General features: G+C 41.6%; 1 protein-coding gene and 1 long non-coding RNA gene across 2 annotated transcripts in view; both read right to left on the bottom strand.

The window, feature by feature from the left end:
• Window positions 1-19,268, bottom strand: part of LOC115137224 (storkhead-box protein 2-like) — a 73,305-nt gene extending 54,037 nt beyond the window's left edge. The window contains exon 1 of the mRNA XM_065024688.1: window positions 18,250-19,268. Within this exon, the coding sequence (XP_064880760.1) occupies window positions 18,250-18,571 (322 nt within the window). The 5' untranslated portion in view covers window positions 18,572-19,268. The remainder of the gene's footprint in view (window positions 1-18,249) is intronic.
• Window positions 190-2,094, bottom strand: LOC135573928 (uncharacterized). Its single transcript, XR_010465011.1, has 3 exons — window positions 1,846-2,094; window positions 1,640-1,741; window positions 190-1,515 (listed from the first exon to the last, which is right to left on the bottom strand). It is a non-coding gene; the product is annotated as an uncharacterized LOC135573928 (long non-coding RNA).
• Window positions 19,269-20,677: the final 1,409 nt, after the last annotated feature.

The following is a 20,677-nucleotide window of genomic DNA, read 5'->3' as shown; positions in this document are numbered from 1 at the left end:
ACAGAATCTGGGGGTGCGGTTGGGGGGTGTTTTGGAACTTCAAGAGAGCTGCATTAGCTCTACTGTGGTACAAAACCACAATCTTGAAATTCAGAAGGTTTTCAAATTTGACAATGTCTGAGAATGCCACGCCTTCATGGATCCCGAGAGCCACCGCCGTTTGGATCTCTCTAGCCTTTTGCAATGCCGTCAGATCAGTACATCCGGGGTTAAGTAAATGCGCTAGGCCTATTGCAAAACATAGCTTATTATCGGGATTGATAACGTTTATGAGGTAGGCCCTTTTATTGCTTATGATTTCTGACTGCATTAGGCTATCAAGCTTCCTTCTCTGCCCACCGCCCCCCTGTGGTTGACGTATTATTTGCACTACAATCTCTAGGGTTCGATCGGCTATGATGGCTAAATTTGACTGAACAAGGCGTTCTACCAGCGCTGTAAATTGTTCAAGATCTGCTTCGCCATTGGGTAAAATAAGAGATACTGAATTATGCAGGCTATCTCCACATATTTCCAACTGTAAGACATCACGAGGTTCGCCATAATCTCTTGCTGTTTCTAACAGGTCATTCAGAGTGTCCATTATCATCATGTAAAATACAGCATAGTCAAGATTCTGATTCACACATAGGAAATTGAAAAACTGTCGAATCTCTGTATTGTTGAATTTATTCCTGTACACAACCCTGACACGTCTATCATGAACATCTGCTGCCAGATTTATTAGATAATTGTCCAATTCCCCAAAAACATCTTGTGGCGTTTCAGACTCTACGGACCTAGGCGTTACGGGTTGTTCTATCGCTGTCGGGGTTGTCTGGGCCGAAATTGTCTGACTCTCGTTCATACGATTAATTAAGGTTATGAGGGCTTCGGGAATCTGGGATAACATGTTTTCCTCAACCCCCAACTGGTTCATACGATTAATCATTTCTAAGAGTTCGGCTGGAATCTGTGTTAATATGCTTTCATCTAACGTTCCTGAATCGTTCATACGTCTTATAACTTCTAGGAGTTCGTCTGGAATCTGGGATAAGAGGCTTTCATCTGTCTCCCCGTGTTGCGTTAGTTCTGCCATTTTTGGATAATTAAGAGTGTTCGTTTTTTTTTTTTCTGTAATGGTTGGTGTTACATGTATGATTTTAGCGTCTGTATTTGCGTTTTTTAATGGTGTTGCTGTTTAACATGCGTGGAATTGTTCTATGCCAGAATAACATATCGTCTCTGTACTGTCTCTCAATTAAATCCCCCAGTCGTTTGTATAGCAAAACATTCCTCGATTTCAAAGCCCTGGAAAATAATGTGAAAAACCTTTCTTGTTCGGCTGCAGGTATTGAGGCCGTAGAATTGACTGGGTCTATAAGGTTGGCCGCATCACAGAATAGCTGGTCATCAACATCTGACATGTCATTAAAAACAGGTCTGTTGGGTGTTTCATTCGGAATGCTCGGGGCGCCGGAATCCCCCAGCTCTAGATTTATGTGGTCGTCTGTGCCGTTTTCGCCGGTGCGGAGTCTGAATGAAAATAATACATACATAATTACGTTATTAGATATAAAAATATATATGTTAGCTACATACAAATGTCAAATACCTTTCCGTTATAATAATATATATTAACAGTACATAGTTAAAATACCTCGGCTTTTTTGGCGCTTGTTGTGACGAATCGCCGAAACCGGGGGTGTGTGACTTTTTCCCTCTAGTGTTCCAGATTCTGCTGGGTCTGTCTCCGGGCAGTCTGAAAAAACATTATTTGTCCTTGTTTTAACATAGGCTATCAACAGATCTATAACTAATAAAAAGGCTGATAACTAATAACAAAACTGTATAATGGTCCCATACCTTGTCCCTGGAGCGCCGGCTCGTGAAGCAGCAAGTTCCCGGCCCAACAGTAGTTTTCGGGTGGGCTTGATTCTGAGCAGTGTACTTGGGCCACAGTTGATCGTTGCCTGTTGGGGTCTGGAATATGTCGGGAGGGGGTCGATGTTCCCTGGATTCGCGGTGAGTTTGAAAAAGCGCTCGTACAGAACGGTAGAATTGCATCAAAGTCCTGCGTGTCAGCTGTCCATAACGCATCCTTTATCATAAAGGGCTATATGTCGGCTGTAAATACATAAAATAGTTTTAAAAAATAGTACAACCTATTTTTAAAATGTTTATATATAAATATTTCTTGGGTATGTGTTTAATTATAAGGACTTACAACGAAAAAAGGCCGTTGGTGATTGTCTGCCAGACTTTTGCTCCTGCGAACCCCCATCATGTTCCAGATCAGGTAAATCGCGTAAAAGCTGCGTAAATGTCGGGGATCCTAGATTCCATTAGACAATGTTAACAGTTATACGCTATATCTACACTTAAAAAAAAAAATTTTTTTTAACCTATATTGGGCTTTTGGCCTGAAATACCCAAATAACTAGGGTTTAATATTCCAATAATATTCAAACAAATCTTAAAATATGTTTTTTTCATTTACTCACCTCCAGAAATATCCATTATGCGAGATTCCCTTATTCCGAATATTATTATTATTATTTTAATCTGTCCGTGCAGCTCAATATTCGGGCCTTTATGTTTGCGCTAAAGCAATGCTGACAACGTTAAAAAATAGTTCTGTCCCTAACTATCTAAAAGTTCGGAATGAGTTTTTTTGAGAGATGTATGCTACACCCCAACCCATGTATGTCTGGTTTAGAGAACACAGGCTGTGAATTCAAACAACAGGAGGGGATGTCGTGACATTCTGTCTGCAAACGGGGTGTGTGGGGGCCGCAGATTAGAGATATCTATGTTTAACCCCGCTGTTCGGCTGATATCTCGACATGCCTTATGCATGATAGTGCACACCTTGGTTTCAAACGGTTCTCTACAGATAAGAGTTCTGGGACCCCCCAACCTTAGGATTTATGTTACACACACACCCAACCACACACACACACACACACACACACACACACACACACACACACGCCTGTTGCTCCGCCTCAAGACCCCTCCCCACACACACAAACACTCTGATTCTATTTTACTTCGCGACAGAGCTGGAAGACGTTGTTAAATAGGCTTTTCCCATAGTTAAAGGGTGAGATACCGTTTTTAAACATTCCTTTTATTGAATTCCAAAATATTTCGTACAACCTTTAAGACATGTTTGAATTAAGTAACCCATTTGAATAATATTTAAACATGCAGCACACGTGTTTTATGTCAAAATAAAAAAAAACTTGGATGCAGGTCTTTGTACATTATTACAAACTTTAATAAAACGTAATGTTCATAACATACCCAATGTAGGAATAGACTATAAAATAATACATGTTTTTTTTCAGATCTTACAGTTGTCTGCGCCAGACCCTAGCTTGAGAGAAAAGAGCGCTACCCCTTAGTTAAATGGGGGGGGTATACATTTTCAAAAATTAACACCTACATTTTAACACACGTTATAATTCAACATTTATTTTAACTATTTCTTACAGATATAGGGGTCCTGTTAGCCCTGAACATTATCCGTTTCCAATTCCCCATCACAAAGTCTTTTCCCGAACATTATTTGCTCCGTCGAAGCTCTGTCCACTTTCCTGCCAGGGAAAGATCCGCCTTCCAACGAACTTGTTGTTGTTCCGGGTATGTCTCAACGATAACCTCGGCCATCGCCGTAATTGTTCACGCTTTTTTTCGAAAAGACTGTCCAGTTTAGACATGGGCCTTAAAAAAGTTCAAACACCCTCTAACACATGACCACACATAAGGGAGAACAGGGGGGGGGCACATATTCAGTACACGTCATCAGGTCATAAGGTCAGCAATCAATCATTTTTGACACCTGTCAGCAATCAATCAATTTTGACACATGCCGTATCCTATTACTCTCTGGCACATAAGGCATTCAGACGTTTTTATCTCAATATCAAATCATTTCTGGGTAACAATTAAGTTCCCTACAGTATTTTTTTTTTTTTTTTTTTTTTTTAAACACAAAAAAGCTATTTCTCAAGCAAGAATTTAGCTTGGTACTGTCTAGGAGTGGTCCTTATAGTGAGTGACCTAATTGGAGGGGCCAAATTGGAGGGACATGTAACCTGAAAACTAGCTGTTATTGGCAGATAGATTTGGAAATCTTTTTGTTGTTGGTCTATTAACTTTCGCCGCCTGGTAATGCCACTAGGCAGGCCATAACTCCACCCATGCAAAGTCTGTTGTAGATTGTATTTTCAACCAGCAACTATCAGGAAATAACACTGATCAAATGTTCCACACTTGTGCAGTGTTAGTTTCAGGAAATCTGAATTTTGACTGCATTGGGCCTTTAATGTAGATTCAGCAAGATGACATAACTTTTCCTTTCTACTATGTTAAACCCATCTAGAGACCGACGGGACTTAAATTAGTGCACGTTAAAGCATGATGGTGCAATGCATCTGAATGTTAATGATTCAATGTGTTAATGTTTTAATTGTATCTGTCCCTTAACCAAAATATATTGTTATTATTATAAATAACAAGACCATATCTGTCCGAAACAGATATCAACAGTAACCAAATAATAATAATAATAATAAAATTTTATTTGTCACATGTGCCAAATACAACAGGTGTAGTAGTCCTTACAGAAAAATGCTTACTTTACAAGCCCTTTAACCATCAATGCAGTTAAGAAAAATACCTTAAAAATGTAAGAAATAAAAGTAACAAATAATTAAAGAGCAGCAGTAAAATAACAACAGCGCGGATATATACAGGGGGTACTGGTACATAGTCAATGTGCGGGGACTCCGGTTAGTCGAGGTAATATGTACATGTAGGTAGAATTATTAACGTGACTATGCATAGATAATAACAAAGAGTAGCAGCAGCATATAAAGAGGGGGGGGCAATGCAAATATTTTGGGGTAGCCATTTGATAAGCTGTTCAGGAGTCTTATGGCTTGGGGGTAGAAGCTGTTTGGAAGCCTCTTGGACCTAGACTCGGCTCTCCGGTACCGCTTGCCATTCGGGAGCAGAGAGAACAGTCTATGACTAGGGTGGCTGGAGACTTTGACAATTTTTAGGGCCTTCCTCTGACACCGCCTGGTATAGAGGTCCTGGATGGCAGGACACTTGGCCCCAGTGATGTACTGGGCAGTACACACAACCCTCTGTAGTGCCTTGTGGTCGGAGGCCGAGCAGTTGCCATACCAGGCAGTGAAGCAACCCATCAGGATGCTCTCGATGGTGCAGCTGTATAACTTTGAGGATCTGAGGACCCATGCCAAATCTTTTTAGTCTCCTGAGAGGGAATAGGCATTGTCGTGCCCTCTTCATGACTGTCTTGGTGTGCTTGGACCATGTTGGTTTGTTGGTGATGCGGACACCAAGGAACTTGAAGCTCTCAATCTGCTCCACTACAGCCCCGTCGATGAGAATGGGGGTGTACTCGGCCCTCTTTTTCCTGTAGTCCACAATCATCTCCTTTGTCTTGATCATGTTGAGGGAGAGGTTGTTGTCCTTGCACCACACAGCCAGGTCTTTGACCTCCTGCCTATAGGCTGTCTCGTCATTGTCGGTGATCAGACCTGCCAGTGTTGTGTCATCGGCAAACTTTATGAGGGTGTTAGAGTCGTGCCTGGCCGTGCAGTCATGAGTGAGCAGGGAGTACAGGAGGGGACTGAGCACGCCCCCCTGAGGGGCCCTGTGTTGAGGATCAGCGTGATGGTTGTGTTGTTACCTACCCTTACCACCTGAGGGGCGGCCAGTCAGGAAGACCAGGATACAATTGTAGCGGGAGGTGTTAGTGATGAGCTTTGAGCGCACTATGGTGTTGAAAACTGAGCTGTAGTCAATGAATAGCATTCTCACATAGGTGTTCAATTTTGTCCAGGTGGGAAAAGGCAGTGTGAAGTGCAATAGAGATTGCATCATCTGTGGATCTGTTGGTATTACAGACTCAGTCAGGGACAATGTCAGTGAAGACACTTTCCAGTTGGTCAGTGCATGCTCGGAGTACACGTCCTGATAATCCATCCTGCGGCCTTGAGAATGTTGACCCATTTAAAGGTCTTACTCACATCGGCTGCGGAGAGCGTGATCACACAGTCATCCAGAACAGCTGGTGCTCTCACATGCATGTTTCAGTGTTACCTGCCTCGAAGCGAGCATAGAAGTAATTTAGCTCATCTGGTAGGCTTGTGTCACTGGGCAGCTCGTGGCTGTGCTTCCCTTTGTAGTCTGTATTAGTTTGCAAGCCCTGCCACATCCGACGAGTGTCGTAACCGGTGTAGTACGATTCGATCTTAGTCCTGTATTGACGCTTTGCCCATTTGATGGTTCGTCGGAGGGCATAGCGGGATTTCTTATAAGCTTCCGAGTCCCGCTCCTTGAAAGTGGCAGCTCTACCCTTTAGCTCAGTGCAGATATTGCCTGTAATCCATGGCTTCTGTTTGGGGTATGTACGTACAGTCACTATGGGGACGATGTCATCAATGCACTTATTGATGAAGCCAGTGACTGATGTGGTGTACTTCTCAATGCCATCAGAACATATTCCAGTCTGTGCTAGCAAAACAGTCATGTAGCTTAGCATCTGCTTCATCTGACCAGTTCTTTATTGACCGAGTCACTGGTGCTTGCTGCTTTAGTTTTTGCTTTTAAGCAGGAATCAGGAGGATATAATTATGGTCAGATTTGCCAAATGGAGGGTGAGGGAGAGCAATTGTACGCATCTCTGTGTGTGGAGTAACGGTGGTCGTAAGTTTTTTTTCCTCTGGTTGCACATTTAACATGCTGATAGAAATGAGGTCAAACGGATTTAAGTTTCACTGCATTTAAAGTCCCAGGCCACTAGGAACGTTGCCTCCGGATGAGCGTTTTCCTGTTTTCTTATGGCGGTATACAGCTCATTGAGTGTGGTCTTAGTGCATCAGTCTGTGGTGGTATGTAAGACAGCTAAGAAAAATACATATGAAAACTCACTAGGTAGATAGTGTGGTCTACAGCTTATAATGAGATACTGTACCTCAGGCGAGCAAAACCTCGAGACTCCCTTGCCCTCCATTACATTATTTTTTACTTAACTTTTTTTTCTTAAAACTGCATTGTTGGTTATGGGCTTGTAAGAAAGCATTACACCTGTTGTATTCGGCACATGTGACAAATACAATTTGATATTTTCTGTTTTCTGCTAACAAAGCCTGCAGTACCGCGGTCGGCCTTGAACTCCGTGGCTTCAATGAGAGCGGGCAGTAGTTCTCTCATGGTATGGCCACACTGAGATGCTGTGCCTGCAAATTCTGATTAAACCAATGTTTTTTGAATGTGAGTCATCTATTGCCAGAAGAATATCAACAGAGATGATTGTCCATAAAATAGTTGCACAATATGGTTGCCTTAAAGTATACAACTGGTCCCCAAAAAATAGAGATGGGCTGACAGACAAAAACGGACAACAATGTACGTCATATACAATTTCATCTGTGTTCATGCATCTCAATGTGGTCGTACCTGTAGGCCATCGGCACACTGGGACCTTGTGTCTGACAGTCCGTTGCCAAATAGTTGACTTGATTTGTACTTTTGACGAACAAAAACGGACAATGATGTACGTCAAATACAATTTTATCTGTGTTCATGCGTTTGAGTGTGGTCATAGCCTCCTCTCAGTAGCTTAATGTACCCTACTTTGCCCGCTAATGGTAGTACATGACCGTACGTGGTTCCTGCCATCACAGCAGATGTCAACAACAAAAAAAACTATGACTGACTGTACAGTATGCCTAAAAGGCACAGCTATTGACACTTTTGTCACACTTTCAAATGTGTTTTGTATTAGACAAATTGATCAGTCACAGCTTAGCCTTCCACCTACAGTACCAATCAAAAGTTTGGACGCACCTACTCATTCAAGGATTCTTCTTTATTTTTACTAATTTCTACATTGTAGAATAATAGTGAAGACATCAAACTATGAAATAACACACATGGAATCATGCAGTAACCAAAAAAGTGTTAAATCAAAATATATTTTAGATTCTTCAAAGCAGCCACCCTTTGCCTTGATGACAGCTTTGCACACTCTTGGAATTCTCTCCACCAGCTTCACCAAGAATGCTTTTCCAACAGTCTTGAAGGAGTTATTGTTGACTGCTTTTCCTTCACTCTGCGGTCTAACTCATCACAAACCATCTCAATTGGGTTGAGGTCGGGTGATTGTGGAGGCCAGGTCATCTGATGCATCACATTTTTAAAAACTTTTATTTAACTAGGCAAATTCTTATTTACAATGACAGCCTACTCCGGCAAACCCCGACAACGCTGGGCCAATTGTACGCCGCCCTATGGGACTCCCAATCACGGCCAGACATGATACAGCCTGGATTCAAACCAGGTCCTATAGTGAAGCCTCTTGCACTGAGATGCAGTGCCTTAGACCGCTGCGCCACTCGGGAGCCCATCACTCTCCTTCTTGGTCAAATAGCCCAGCCTGGAGGTGTGCCTGTTGAAAAACAAATGATAGTCCCACTATGCGCAAACCAGAGGGGTTTGCATATCGCTGCAGAATGCTGCGGTAGCCATGGTGGTTAAATGTGCCTTCAATTCAAAATAAATCACAGACCATGTCACCAGCAAAGCACCCCTACACCATCACACCTCCATGCTTCACGGTGGGAACCGCACATGCAAAGATCATCCATTCACCTACTCTGCGTCTCACAAACACACTGCTTTTTGAACCAAACATCTCAAATTTGGACTCATCAAACCAAAGGACAGATTTCCACCGGTCTAATGTCCATTGCTCGTGTTTATTGGACCAAGCAAGTCTCTTCTTCATATTGGTGTCCTTTAGAAGTGGTTTCTTTGAAGCAACTTGAACATGAAGGCCTGATTCACGCAGTCTCCTCTGAACAGTTGATGTTGAGATATGTCTGTTACTTGAACTCTATGAAGCATTTATTTGGGCTGCAATTTCTGAGGATGGTAACTCTAATGAACTTATCCTCTGCAGCAGGTCTTCCTTTCCTGTGGCGGTCCTCATGAGAGCCAGTTTCATCATAGCGCTTGATGGTTTTTGTGACTGCACTTCAAGAATCTTTCCAGATTGAGTGACCTTTATGTCTTAAAATAATGGTGGACTGTTGTTTCTCTTTGCTTATTTTAGATGTTCTTGCCATAATATGGACTTGGTCTTTCACCAAATAGGGATGCTATCTTCTATAATACCACCCCTACCTTGTCACAACACAACTGATCGGCTCAAACACATTAAGAAGGATGGAAATTCGACAAATGAACTTTTAACAAGGCACCCCTGTTATTCAAATGCATTCCAGGTGACTACCTCATGAAGCTGGTTGAGGGAATGCCAAGAGTGTGCAAAACTGTCATTAAGGCAGTTTAACACTTTTTTGTTACTACATGATTCCATGTGTGTTATTTCATAGTTTTGATGTCTTCACTATTATTCTGCAATGTAGAATATAGTAAAAAAATAAAAATTAAGAAAAACCCTTGAATGAGTAGGTGTGTCCAAACCTTTGACTGGTACTGTATACTTATTCACACCCAGTTCTTGTAGGAAATGCAAACTTGTAGTATATTTTAGTTTTTAAAAGGCTTTTAAAGTTTTTAATTTTCACTTTGTGACATTTCAGACTTGATTTGCCATAAAGAACCATGTATAAACCCCTACAATAATCCACACAATAATTCACATTTCCTGTTGCTTCAGGATTATTTTCCTGCTGTAGCAAACAGTCTCAAAGTAAAATACTACATATGTACGGCCCGCAACAATACGTTTCCACAGACTGACACTGACACTGCATTGGCCAGAAAGAACTTGGCCAACCACTCCAGAAACTGAGCCTTCCTTAATTAAAGCACGTTTGTTTTTGTTGAAGACCCTCAAAGGGCTCTTTTGAGTGTGAACACAGCCCCCAGCTCATAATGGAGCCCCCAGTCATTGTCTCTCTAGCGTGGCGGCCATTGCTTGCTGCAGAGCCTGCTGACTCATAAGTATAGATGGAGGGAGAAATGAGGGAGGGATGAAAGAGGAGATGAGGGAGGGAGGGGGACGGAGGGGACAGTGTCAAATTTGTTGAAGTTCATTCATACCAAAGAGAAAATAGGAGAGGAAGAGAGGAGGAGGGAGACGCAATACACCAGCCATCTTATTTCTCAATCGCGCTTTAACAGCGCTCGTAGCCATGACAACCCAGTCCGATGATCTCATAGCTGCTCCTGAGTGCCATCCCTTAAAAGAGCCAAGAGTTGTTGTTGGAGCTATAGACACAGAACAGACTACCGACAAACAGACAGAGCCAGGCACAGGCAGACAGCAGACGCAAGGAAAAGCAATACAAAAGACTGACATTTTGAAGCTGCTGTATGAGAAATAGGCATTGTAGAGTACAACAATGTTCAAATGTATTTATAAAGCCACTTTTCCATCAGCCGATGTCACAAAGTGCTGTACAGAAACCCAGCCTAAAACCCCAAACAGCAAGCAATGCAGATGTCAAAGCACGGTGGCTAGGAAAAACTCCCTAGAAAGGCAGGAACCTAGGAAGAAACCTAGAGAGGAACCAGGCTCTGAGGGGTGGACAGTCCTCTTCTGGCTGTGTCGGGTGGAGATTCTAACAGTACATGGCCAAGATGTTCAAACGTTCATAAATGACCAGCAGGGTCAAATAATAATAATCACAGTGGTTGTAGAGGGTGCAACAGGTCAGCACCTCAGGAGGAAATGTCCGTTGGCTTTTCATAGCCGATCATTCAGCGTTAGAGACAGCAGGTGTGGTAGAGAGAACGAGTCGAAAACAGCAGGTCCGGGACATGTTCAGATCAATTCAGTTCCACACCAGTGAGCCAGATATGGGTCAAATACATATCTGCTGTATTTGAATTACTCATTTGAAACAGCATTTGTTGAGTATTTGGAATGTACTATTAAATACATGAAATACATAGTTTGCAAGCATTTGGGATTTCTTTATATTGGTGTGTGTGTGTGTGTGTGTGTGTGTGTGTGTGTGTGTGTGTGTGTGTGTGTGTGTGTGTGTGTGTGTGTGTGTGTGTGTGTGTGTGTTAAAGCCATAGTCTGTAAAATGTCCAGTAATTTCAATTGAGGAAACAATGTAAACCTCTAGGGTTGTTTAAAGAATATGACTTAATAAATTAGTACAGCTCTCTTACCTGGTGATAACCAAAGTTGTTTTTGTTGTCTTATGGCACTTGGAAAGTTTGTAAACAGATGATGACTATTCAATTACAACAAAAAGTTATATTTCTATGAACTGTCTGGGGCTTGAGTGGTGCAGCAGTCTAAGGCACTGCATCTCATTGCAAGAGGCGTCACTACAGACCCTGGTTTGTTCATGGGCTGTATCACAAACGGCTGTGATTGGGAGTCCCATAGGGCAATGCACAATTGGTCCGGGTTTGGCCAGGGTAGGCCGTCATTGTAAAATAAGAATTTGTTCTTAACTGACTTGCCTGGTTTAAAAAAAACTAATATCATTAATTGAGCACAGATCAGGCACTATTTGCAAGTAAAATGTAGTGCGACGCATTTGCAATGTTTACATTTTGATTGGTGGTAAAGGCCCACTCTTTAATAGTTGGTCCACCTTACAAGGTGTGCCTTTAGTATTTGCTCTTAAATGCGCATCTGGTCATGCAGAACTCAAAAGATGGGCCACTGGTCATATGCAACCAGGTGTTGTGCCCCCTGGTGGCTGCTATCCCCTTAGATGAGTCATCCGCTTAGCTGGCGAACAAGAAGTACAGTTTTAGAAGAGGTCTTAGAAGAAACATTGTGCACTGAGCCTTTATTCCATGCCTTTCTTTCTCTACAGCAATGGAGACCAAAAGCCCACAGCAAGAGGCATGTTAATTAAAAATAAAATCTAAAAATTCACTAACGAGACATGATTCTCCTTGGTTAATAAACCAAGTGGACAGACGGTTAAAGATACATGCATGAATAATTATATTATATGCCTAATTACAAATCAGTTCCTAATACTGCTAAACCAATTATGTATAATAAATAGTAACAAGACAAGTAAACTCGCCATTCGGCTGGGGTAATTCATCAATAATCATCTTCAGGTTTTAAGCAAGGTGACTGCAGCGACAAAATGCAATACTAGCAATCTCACCCTGCTAAATGAAAAGCTAAATGAAAAGCCTATGCGGTTTCCCAGACAGAGATTCTCCATTCAGAATGCTTTTTAGTCCTGGACTAAACTTAATCTGTCCAGTTGACGAGACACAGATTAAGCCTTGTCCTGGACTAAAAAGCATGTTCAAAGGAGAATTTCTAAATTCTAGAATTTCTATGGAACCGGTGTATAGGAAATATGCACTATAGGTCAAAATATGGTCAGCATTAGGCTAGGGACCAACTTCTCGTTTGGGCCGAAAATTGAAAAGAGTAAGTATGTGTGTGAGAGAAAACAAAATACTATTTATTATGCTTAATTCAATGTGCAACCACATCTGCAGAGCTACTGCTACTTGATATCGGCCAATGAGGTCAGTGCAGCTGCAGTATCAACTTCCCTCTATGGCTTTGTCAATGTAGGCTGCCTGGGCAGACAACAATTACAATTCAACACATTTTGGTGCCACGAAAAGTGCAGAAACTTTTGCCAAAGTTTATTTTCCAAACAAACATCCACACAAAAAAAAACGCTTTAGACATGTACTAAAAAACATTTCCAAATGCGGTACTTTTAGTTTTCCGAGTATCCCCATTTGCTGGCATAATCATAGTGAAGGAAGTGTTCTAATGAGGGTAAATACAGAACACTTTCCATCACACATCAGAGACATCCAGGATGTGGACTATTATTTACAGGTCTGTAATTTTGTATGTAAAATCTAGTGAACGTTCAAGTTGAAACAGGTTAGGGGATTGAGAAAGCCTTACGAATTAAAAGCATAATTCCAACACCTTTATTTAAAAAATTATTCTCACAGTTTCCACATTGACCTCAGGGGGCAAGCCAACATGTCTTGAAGCATAGGGTACTACATCTCTGAGAAACTAAGCCTGCTCCAAGGCTTGGGCAATTCTGTGGGTGCAGTTTTTTGGTCTACCCTGCAGTAACACACCTGATTCTATGAATCATCCAATGAATCACTGAATTCCATGAAGGCTCATCGTCTTCCATTAAAACTTAGATTAGTAGAATCAGGTGCTATTGTTTGGCTGGAGCAAAAGCCTGGCCCCACATCGGCCCCTCACAGGGTAAGATTGCCCACACTTTCTCCAAACCTTGTGTTTATTTGCACGTTGTTGTGTCTCAATAGGGCACTAGGCTCTAAATAGGAGTTGAGTGCAAGTGTTGGGTCACTCTGAGGACATCAGCTTGACATCGAAATGTTAGTCACCTGGAACATGCTCATCATAACAATGGATTAAAGCTGAGAAAAATGTATTCATCGCTGTCTTTTTTGTTGAGTACTTTCTTCAGATCCTTTAGAAAGTCATTGTCAACCCAACTGTTCAATTGACTTTAAATGCCTGTTTTAAAACACAATTTGTTGATATTATTTAAAGAAATTCCATGCACAAATAATTTCACAGTAACTTCAAATTAAGTTATGTGGTTATGAGTGCTGCCCTTGTGAGGTAACTAAGGGACCTGGGAGTGATGTCTACTGTATTTACCACCATGAAAGCCATGATGCATACTCCACAAGACATACCACCAGAGGTCTCTTCACAATCCCCAAGTCCAGAACAGACTATGGGAGGTGCACAGTACTACATAGAGCCATGACTACATTGAACTCTATTCCACATCAGGTAACGGATGCAAGCAGTAGAATCAGATAGAAATACCAGTGGTGTAAAGTACTTAAGTAAAAATACTTTAAAGTACTACTTAAGTAGTTTTTGGGGGTATGTGTACTTTACTATTTACATTTTTGACTACTTTTACTTCACTACATTCCATACATTTTCCCTGACGCCCAAAAGTACTCATTACATTTTGAATGTTTAGCAGGACAGGAAAAGGGTCCAATTCACACAATTATCAAGTGAACATCCCTGGTCATCTCTAGTGCCTCTGATCTGGAGGACACACTAAACACAAATGCTTAATTTGTAAATTATGTCTGAGAGTTGGAGTGTGCCACTGGCTTTCCATAAATAAATAAAAAACAAGAAAATGGCGCCATCTGGTTTGCTTAATATAAGGACTTTGAAGTGACTTGAACATTTACTTTTACCTTTGATTCTTAAGTATATTTTAGCAATTACATTTACTTTTGATACTTAAGTATAATTAAAACCAAATACTTGAAGACTTTTACTCAAGAAGTATTTTACTGGATGACTTTCACTTTTACTTGAGTCCTTTTCTATTAAGGTAACTTTATTTTTACTCAAATATGACAATAGCTTACGTTTTCCACCACTGAAAAATAGACCTTATATGGAGCAGCGGGAACTGTGAAGAGACACACACAAAGGTAAAGACACACGCAAACATTGTAATATTGTTGTATGGTGGTATTATACATTTTGTACTGTAGATATGTATGTAGTGGTGTAATAATGTTACTGTTTTATCTATTTTTATATATGTAATGTAAGTGCTTTAATGTGTTCGCAGCACCTAATGGGGATCCCTAATAAATATGAATACAAATGATAGAGTAATGAGCAGCAGGCGACAAAAAGCTTGGCATTGTGTGACCCATTTGTTATATTATTGTGACCCACCAAGTAAACACAAATATGTAGAAAAAGACAGTGCTAAATAAAGTATACTACTTAAAATATATATTTCAAAAGTTTTTGCCTCCATCACGACCGCCAAGTAATTAAACATGTTTCTGGCCGATACCCAGTCTTAAGTTGCAACCCTAGAGAGGAATTACTCTCAACGCATCAGTGGGGCCCCAACCCACCACTTGGGAAACACTGTCAGAGTTATTCCTGTCACCCTTTTGGAAATACAGCCAGAGTCATTCCTGTTACCACCTGGGACATACTGCCAGAATCATTTCTGTGACGTCTATCGTTTCCCCCAATTCTCTCTTCCAGGCCCCTCCTCTTCCTTCCATCGGGGAGAGTGCTTCAGTGTTTAGCATGGTTCCTTTCCTGAACAGACCCTCTACTTTCCTTCCTGCATGGGACACTTCTCGTAGCCCCTTTGTTAGAAGCCCGCAAATGGAAACAAAGGGCTTTCATTCAATTAAACTTGTAACCAGGTTTCTGGGACAAGTAAAAAAACAGGCTTTTCCGCACAGCGAGAAAAAGCATGTTTCAATCCAATTGCAATAGTTTTATTTTGGCTTCAATGCGAAAACATTGTTTTGTTAAGTACAGGAATGCACATTTTGTTTTTTGTCTTAACCGGTTAGAGTTTAATCGAATAGAACCCCACAGTCACAGCTGCTATGGGCTTTCCTGCTGAGGTGGGATGCGCCTTTCCTTCCTCAATTCAAGGGTGTGTGTGGGTTTTAACCTTGAGAAAACCAAGGACAACATTCTTCCACTACCTCTGTCAAATTGGGCCAGATAAATAGTCAGTGAATGAAGGGTACCTACCCACTGGGTACACACTGGTTGAATCAACGTGGTTTCCAAGTCGTTTCAATGAAATAACGTTGAACCAACGTGGAATTGACATCTGTGCCCAGTGGGTATGCACATGGAGCAGCTGCCTCCACTACCCCCCTTGTTACTCAGTGACTACCACAATGACATGATGGGGAAGAAGGGGCTACTGTCAACAGATGCACACATCTAATAGCAAAAAAACATTTGCTGCCGGATGCTGCAATTCACAAATCAGATTACATGCAAGAGCTTTGATATTCAAAGAAACACAACATCCCCTTGGGTGGTATTTAGTTGTTCAGTAATCAGTAGCTTACCAATTCCGGACATTGTTCAGGACTGAAGACATCCCAACCCTACAGCAATTTATAATCAGCCAAATACCATATGACAAACACAATTGACAATTGGCATCAAATATACATTTAAAGTTTTGTCTGGTTAAAGCGAAAATGTAAAAACAATAATTTATGTGATTTTCTATCTTCTACAAATGGCAAAGCCCACCCCACATGGCTTGATCAACCTAAGCCCTTTGGTCTTCAGACCTTCAAATGTCGAGTGCATGAACATCTAGCCACATCGCCGGTAGGACAATTTATCCTTGATCTGCAGTGAATTATTAATGGCCTATTAAATTTATTTGATGTCTGACATGACTATTGTTCACAATTGCACCTAACAAAAACCGACAAAAACAAAAACAGACTCTGGCAAGTGAGAAAACCCTCGTTAAAGGGCTATTTCAGGATTTTGGCAATGATAAAAATGATCTACTTCCCAAGAGTCTTGTGGATACCATTTTTAAATCTCTGTGTCCAGTATGAAGGAAGTTAGAGGTAGGTTTGTGAGCCAATGCTAACTAGCGTTAACGCAGTGACTGGAAGTCTGTGAGTATCTACTAGCATGGTGTATGTGTTCAGAATGAAAAGGAACAAGCAGACATACATGTATACCTAGACATACAGATATACATGTATCCCAAGTAAACAGAAACAACTTTCCTAGACTTCTAGCTAGTCTAAGTAACCATGGCCATCCCACACATCTATGGGAGTGGTTTATGCAGAAGAAAGTACTGACTGTGATACAGATTGCGGGCTGAAGTACAGCCCACCCACACAACACTACCAGAAAATGTCCAACAGAGCCACATACAGAATAGAATGGCCTAACATTGGAATTAGAAATATGTGGAAAATTCTGGAATCTGCCAGTGATTCTAAGCCCCACCTTAGTTTCTCTAGACATGGGAGTAGCAGACCAGCTAACTCCAACCAAACAAACTTATTAGGTTAGACCAACTTGTGACTCTGAACTTTGCTATCCAGAGCCAACCATTGTTTTCAATTTCAAAAGCTCTATTTCCTCACCTTGTAAGCCAAGTCAATGTGCATGTGATTATTAACTGTTGTGAATATGAATTCAACTTCCAGCACTCAGTAAGACATGAACCTGATACAGTATGACTGTGTTTTGTCATATGAAAGATGGGTCAGCAGACAGAGTTTTCCACATCTGTAGTATGTTCAGCACTGCGCTGGCCAAGCAAGACAAGTAACACTAGCAGCTTGCATGAGCATTAATATAGAGCCCTCGTTAGATTAGAGACTGTATTCATCTGTGGTTATTTATTAGCTATCAGGGAAACATTCCAAAGCTTATCAGTGCTGGCTGCTTTGGTAGTAGGGTCAGGGAGGGCATGGTACCCCCCCTCCATGGACAAATAAGCACAGAATCTCCCCTTGTTTGAAACTTTTTCTCAATCAATATTTGACTGTTTTGCAACTTTCCCATCCTTCTGAAATTGTTGATGTGGCAGAAAGAGAGAGAGGTAGAGAGATGTTTACATGGTCCTGAACTTGGTCTCTTCACAAAGCAATGGTGTTTCTCAATAGGTATTTGATTTCTTGCTTACAGTACATTAAAAAAAACACACATAGCCTACTCTCCCTAAAAGCATATTTTGTTCAGACTTTCAAAGCATTTATGAGTGACCGACCCTGAAGTGTTCCGCACTAGACAACCACCTCGGTTCATCTTCACATGTCCCCAAACTTCATGGTATACACATACACACGCACACACACACACACACACACACACACACACACACACACACACCACTCGCTCTAGCCACACATGCATCTCTACTGCTCTGATTGTTTACCTGAAATACAAACAGATCCCACTAATTTCAAGAGAAACTCCAAAGGCCCACACATATTTCCCTTACTAGCAGAACAATGGTGAGGTAAGTGGGAATTAAGGAAACCACAGGTAGGGCTATAAATTAACATGTATTTTTACTCTTCTGCTGGCCTCAGGGTTCTCCCATTTACTCCTCCTGGGCGCCATGAGTCTCACACATTCCATTTGATCACAACCCAATGCGCACAGATGTCAATTCGACGCCTATTCTACGTTGGTTCAATGTGTACATTGAAATTACGTGAAAACAACGTTGATTCAACCAGTGTGTGCCCAGTGGGAAAGGCCTACTGTTTTTCATTAAAGTTGAGGCACACCATCCTATTGTGCAGAGTGGACCACCACAGTGTTCAGATGACCTGAAACGTACTTTAGGCTACTCAATAAACAAAACAAACAAGTGACAACAACCTGCCTGGATGGCATTATGATGATAATCACAGATAGCCTATAGGATGGATCGAGTACAGTCTTACCGATGCACTTGATCTCGAAACCTCCGGGCGGTTTGAGGGCCCGCCTCGTCCATCCCGCTCTGAGCACCTCGAGGTGGTGTTCCTTCCCTTGGATCAGCAGGACATCCTCGTCAATCCAGCCTAGGAAAAAAGTCTCCGATATCGCATCGGTCACTTTCTTATTCCAGAAGTGCTGCATGTTGACAGCTTTGAAGTCGGCAAATATCTCGTAGCCTGTGTGATGTTGCTGGAGCTTGTCGGTTACCGCGGGCGACTCTTCGGCGCCATCCCGAGACAGCACTATGGCCAGGGAGTGAGGCGCGATCTGCAGAAACTTATCCATGTCTCAGTGCTTCGCTCTCCGCGACACTATGAATGATACCAACTTCCAATTTCTCAGAGCAGCATGTTTTACAGTATGTTTTATTCCGTACTTTGATATATTTCCAAAACGAGCACATCTTCTTGATATTTCAATCTTGATTTAGGCCTATTGAAAACTGTAGGCTACCACACAATAAACCTGACAGCACACATTTGATCTGCATCACGCAAAATGGAAATGTAGGCTATAGCCTATTCTTACAATAAATGTTCCCGCTATCTGTATCCAAAAACGAATCTTAACATGTCAAACGTTTTTATCAGGCGACAGTAGTATACCAATTTAACAGACAAATGAACTCTCAAAACCAAGCTTTCACATATAGCCTTTAGAAGAAAATAGGTGAACCGATTATTCCATGACCCACTTCCCAAGGAAGGCTATCCGTATTACTTTCGCAAACGGTGAGAACCCCTCAGCTGTGTATGTGCGTCGATCAGTGCATAGGGAATATAGCTGCAAGTGCAGGCGATGACATCATCGTTCTGCCGTTCATGACTTCATTTGGTGTGCAAAAGGCAGCCTCCCTTTCAATGAGAGCGCACCGCGTCTCCGCATTCATCCAAAAATGAAGAAATAATCCAAACTGGTTTACATTTTCTTCTGTTCTGTGTAAAACGCCTGACACATAGCCTACTGTATACCATTCACAGTCAAACCCTCAGTTCTTTGAGAAGATAGAAGCCTAGTCGAAGAGGACCAGGACCACCCAATATTTGACCGTAACTCCACCTACAGCCAACCCTCTGAACATCACGAGCTCCATACGGGGGTATTGCAACAGGTGAAAATAAAAATATTTGACAGTCAAATGACAGGCGATAGAACTATAGACTACCTGTCTAGGCAGACTGGTCTCAGTCTAGACGTAACATAGTAAATGTAAATCCAGGACACTCAAATTAGTATGATATGTTACGTTTGGTATGGTTACATAAAATAGAAGCAACGAGTTTTATAACTAACCCAAGATAGACCAGAGCCTGTCGTTTTCAAATGGGAGTAAATTAATCATAGTGGGCAGAACAAGCAAGAAGGTGAGTACAATCAAAAACGAGCTAGTGAGCCCCTATTAATGCATTCGAACCTTTATTTGCATATTTCTGTTAGGAAACTCCTACTCTGTGAAGTGTGCAATAACACAATTCGCCCTTGCACTCCTAAACAATGCCTTTAGAAACTTTGTCAAAGGGTAAAGTCTGTAAAATAAATAAACTGTAAAATAATAATAATTAGCAGAATGTCAGCCAAAATCCATTTTGCTTCATCTTCTCCCACTGGTTTTCCTCTCATCACCACATTTGGTAGTGAGTGAAAACGCCAACCGGATGCTTCACATTTATACATCTGGTGAAATATCTGTTGGTCTGATGAAGGCATAACTGCCAAAATGCATTAGCCTGTCCAGCTGAAAATAAAAATATGAAAAGGAGGGGACATCTGTCTTTTTTGTGTGACTTTTTGGAGTTTCCAATGTTGCTTGAACTTGGGGTTTCATTGCATGGTTATTGTCATATGGCAGAGCACCCAGCTATTAAAGCGAGAGAGCGCACCTGTTACCCACTCCTAATGTTAGCCACAGCAAATTGGAATTCATAACATATACGTTTTACTAACTCATAACATACTGTACTAACTGCAATTCGTAACATATCACATGAAATGGATGGACATCCACAAATTAATATATATGAAACGTAAAATATTATACAAAATGGAGTGTCTCGGATTTCCATACAGAATAATATGAAATGCTATGAAACTGTAATGGATACTCAGAGAGAAAGAAGTATAGATTCACGCGCAGTTACAGTGGAATGCCTGGATCATCTCTGGGTTGAGGATGTCCTGGTCGAGGATGCCCATAACCTTCCCAGTCCACTAGATAGTGGATGCGGCCCCTCAGGCGTTTGGAATTAAGGATGGCCTGAATGGCGTAGGCAGGTTCCCCTCCGACGTCTAACGGTGGGGGCACACTGCGGGTAGAGACTGGAGGATGAAGAGGACTGTAGGTGACTGGTTTTAACAGAGACACATGGAAGGTTATCTTGAAGGGACCAATGA

This window comes from Oncorhynchus nerka, linkage group LG11, assembly GCF_034236695.1.
Source record: "Oncorhynchus nerka isolate Pitt River linkage group LG11, Oner_Uvic_2.0, whole genome shotgun sequence".
Classification (NCBI taxonomy): Eukaryota; Metazoa; Chordata; class Actinopteri; order Salmoniformes; family Salmonidae; genus Oncorhynchus; species Oncorhynchus nerka.
Note: the sequence above shows the minus strand (reverse complement) of the source record. Positions and strands in the feature narration are given on the sequence as shown.